We start from the raw sequence: 3,585 nt of genomic DNA on the forward strand, positions 1-3,585 counted from the left end.
AAAATTCTGTGATAGCGCATACATGTGTTGGTCGATTTCTTTGCCTCAATCTATCGAAAAGGTGAAACAGCTTATTTGCTGCGCTCAAATTTCGCATTAGGAAGTAACGTAATCGTCGGTAATTTTTTAACCAACAGTTGTTTCTCGCTAGGCTTAGCAGCGGCTAAATTGACAAACGAAATACTATTAGCCAAAGTTTTTCACCCAGCCACTTCGCGATTAGCAAGATAGCACAAATCGAAATACGAAGACGTTATTGCCCTGTATACAAACAAGACTACAACCGGTGCAAAGAAAGCAAGAAAGTTTTTATAATCTTAAGCATAGCTGACCTTATTTAAGTCCTGCAACCGAGTAGAATCTGTTTTTCCCCAATGCTATCAATACGACTACCGAAGTGCAGTTTTTCTCTTCGACAAATTCATTGCGAGCCATCGCGCTCCTCATGTAACGCTCAGTGGTGCACTCTCATCATCAAGCAGTCGTTAAGCGACTAAGCCAACTGCAGTTAATAGTTGAAGAAAGCCGCTAAATGTTTTGTTAAATCGGGAACTTCGTTAAATCGAGGAAAACATTTCTCGGTCACTTAAACCGATAAAGTGGATTATTATATGGTATCGTGGTATCAAGGAAATACCGCGACATCATATTTGCGAAGCGTAAGTAATAATAATAATTGGATCACAGGAAGGAAAGGGTGTAGCATCTGTCACACTTGCTTTGTGGACACCTGAACCGCGCCGTAAGGAAAGGAATGAAGGTGGGAGTGAAAGTGAAAAGAGAGAAAGGGGAGCCGTAGTGGAGGGCTGCGGAGTAATTTTGACCACCTGGGACCTTTAACGTGCGCTGACAACAACAACAACATCGCACAGCACACGGACGCAACTTCGTTTCGAAGCTTAAATAATTTAAGGCCCCGCCGGGGTGGTGCAGTGTTAAGACGCCCGACTACTGTGCCGGAGTTCCCGGGTTCGAACCCGACCACGGCGGCTGCGTTTCGATGGAGGCGAAACGAAGTAGCGTCCGTGTGCTGTGCGATGTCAGCGCACGTTAAAGATTCCCAGGTGGTCGAAATTACTCCGTAGCCCTCCACTACGGCTCCCCTTTCTCTCTATTCACTTTCACTCCCACCTTCATCATTTCCCTTACGGCGCGGTTCAGGTGTCCACAGAGCAAGTGTGACAGATACTGCGCTTTTCCCTTCCTATGAACCAACCAACCAAATAATAATTTACGCTTCGAAAAGAAGTGGCGTCCATGTGCTGTGCGATGTAAATATAATAAATAATTGGTTCACAGGAAGGGAAAGGCGCGGTATCTGTCACACTTGCTATGTGGACACCTGAACCCCGCCCTAAGGGAAGGGATGAAAGTGGGAGTGAAAGTGGAAAGAGAGAAAGGGGAGCCGTAGTGGAGGGCTACGGTGTAATTCGACCACCTGGAGGTCTTTAACGTGTGTTGACATCGCACAGCACACGGACGCCACTTCGTTTCGCCTCCATCGAAACGCAGCCGCCGTGATCGGGTTCGAACCCGGGAACTCCGGGCAGTTGTCGAGCGCCTTACCACTGCACCACACCGGCGGGGCCTGTGCGATGCGCTGAAAATGAAATCATGTTTTGAAAAGGCGTAACAGACAACTTTAACGAATACCCAGGCAACTTGTACCGTTGCATCATTTTTAAATGAACTGCCAACTTTCCACGTTGCTATGTTGCAACAATGAAATTGCGGTCCGCGCAACCAACTACACCAGATAGCGCGTATGAAAAGAAGCAACGAAACTTTTACCTCGGCAAGAAGGGTCCCAGCAGCGGACTAAATTTCTTTCCCAGCAAAACGCCGCTGATCTTTGCTTGCTGGCGGTTTGTAAGCAACATCTGCAGGAATATTTTTGTGTTCTTTTCCCGTGTGCCGGCAAATTGTAAGAGCAGATTAAGGGAAACCATTATTTATGCCTCTATTTGCATGTGGCACCACTGCCGACATCGGGTAGAGGGGCCAGCTTTCTATCACTGGTGAAATCTCGTGAGTTAAGATCAATAAAACTCGAGTCTCGCACCACGCAGCTCATCAAAAGCGGGATGTATTTGCTGCAAGCTGTTACCGTTGGCTCGCAGTAAATACATTCTTTAGCGTTTTGTACAAAATGCTCTAAAAGAGGCTAAAAACCTTCATTTTTCACCAAATGGTTCGTTAAATCGGAACGGATAGCTAAATTAGTTTCGTTATTTTTAGGTACTACAAGCATCTAACCATACGAGCGTCTGATGGGGCATCGGGATATCTTCGTTAAATCGAGATTTTCGTTAAATTGAGTTTCGTTAAATCGAGTTTTGACTATATTACCTTAGTATCAAGATCAACATTTACAGAGCCGAGGAAGCACCTATTGGTCGGTGCTGGGTGTGTTTGCGTTAACAAGGCATTAAAAAATATCGAATAACTCCGCGCTGCTCCGGCGACTTCAATATAATCTGAACCGAGCGCCGGTGACAAAATTTGTGTTAAAGCGCTAGTTAGGCGTTCGAGTCAAATGGAATGAGTTTTTCCCTGCTTCTTTATTTCATTATTCTGCAATTGCGGTGCCGGAATTATAACATTACGTCTGAAAGCATACGAGACGCAATGGGTTAGAGCCAGCAAGCTGATTGGTCGGTGATCCTTCAAATCCTTCACGCACACTTTCAGAGGTTATGGATAATATCAGCATTCACCCAATATTACCGTTAGATGACGGCCATGTGGAGTTTAGCACACAGGGCGACCAGTTTTGATAGCACAATCTCTCTACCTCACTCTCACAAGCTGTTTCACCTCTTTTCATTGGTTCTAGGTGGAGAGTTTCAGAACGGTCCTTAGTTAACGTTATTACCTTACCTCATATGAGAAGCCATCTATGCTTCCTGAACCTAAAAAAAAAGGAAATTCGAAGAGAGCTACTGGGTTGCAGGCCGTCCTAAGCCGATCTTTGGCTATGGAGGCGCCGCAACACCCGAAGCGCCGCTTGTACGCGTCTCGTGTCAATAATGTGTGGTAATGTTTAAAACATATTGGTCTAATTGAAATAAAGTAGAAAGCAGTCATCTATACGTTAACATTTGTTTCTACTTACGCTCCTACCTGTGCTCTTATTGCTCTCAAGCTCAGTATATACTCTAGGTGGCTTCAGATTAGACAGCATTGGCCTGGCGATGCGAAATTTTAAATGTAGCGGCTATGCAAGAACGGCAGCAAGAGTTTGCTCTGCTCGATCTACGGTTAGGAAAGGAAAGTAAGAATAATAATTTAACCGCATACTTTGTTTAGCTATGTCGAGTATGAGTATATTTGTTTTCACATAAAAAAAGAAATAATGGTTGTGGAAGCACTTGTTATGAGGAATCAAATATGGCATGCTGTTCATTGCTTTTATAAACTGATATACAGATGGTAGTAGTACCCGAGGTGCTTGTGCGGAGGTAGAATTGTTTCGAAGTGAAAATGTTCAATTTCTTAAATTACCTAAAAGCCATCGCTTAGTTACGTTTTTTACTGCATTATTAAAAGTGGTTGTGGCCCCCTTTATTACATTGTCTGAGTAGA

The 3,585-nt window shown here is 44.3% G+C and overlaps 1 protein-coding gene across 1 annotated transcript in view; it reads right to left on the bottom strand.

Annotated features, from left to right (window-relative positions):
• Nucleotides 1-2,602: 2,602 nt before the first annotated feature.
• Nucleotides 2,603-3,585, bottom strand: part of LOC146175682 (uncharacterized) — a 13,258-nt gene continuing 12,275 nt past the window's right edge. The window contains exons 5-6 of the mRNA XM_084581179.1: nucleotides 2,881-2,912; nucleotides 2,603-2,608 (exon numbers count right to left, since the gene is read on the bottom strand). Coding sequence (XP_084437305.1) covers nucleotides 2,603-2,608; nucleotides 2,881-2,912 — 38 coding nt within the window. The remainder of the gene's footprint in view (nucleotides 2,609-2,880; nucleotides 2,913-3,585) is intronic.

This window comes from Amblyomma maculatum, chromosome 10 (assembly GCF_055883805.1).
Source record: "Amblyomma maculatum isolate TAMU_Amacu chromosome 10, ASM5588380v1, whole genome shotgun sequence".
Classification (NCBI taxonomy): domain Eukaryota; kingdom Metazoa; phylum Arthropoda; class Arachnida; order Ixodida; family Ixodidae; genus Amblyomma; species Amblyomma maculatum.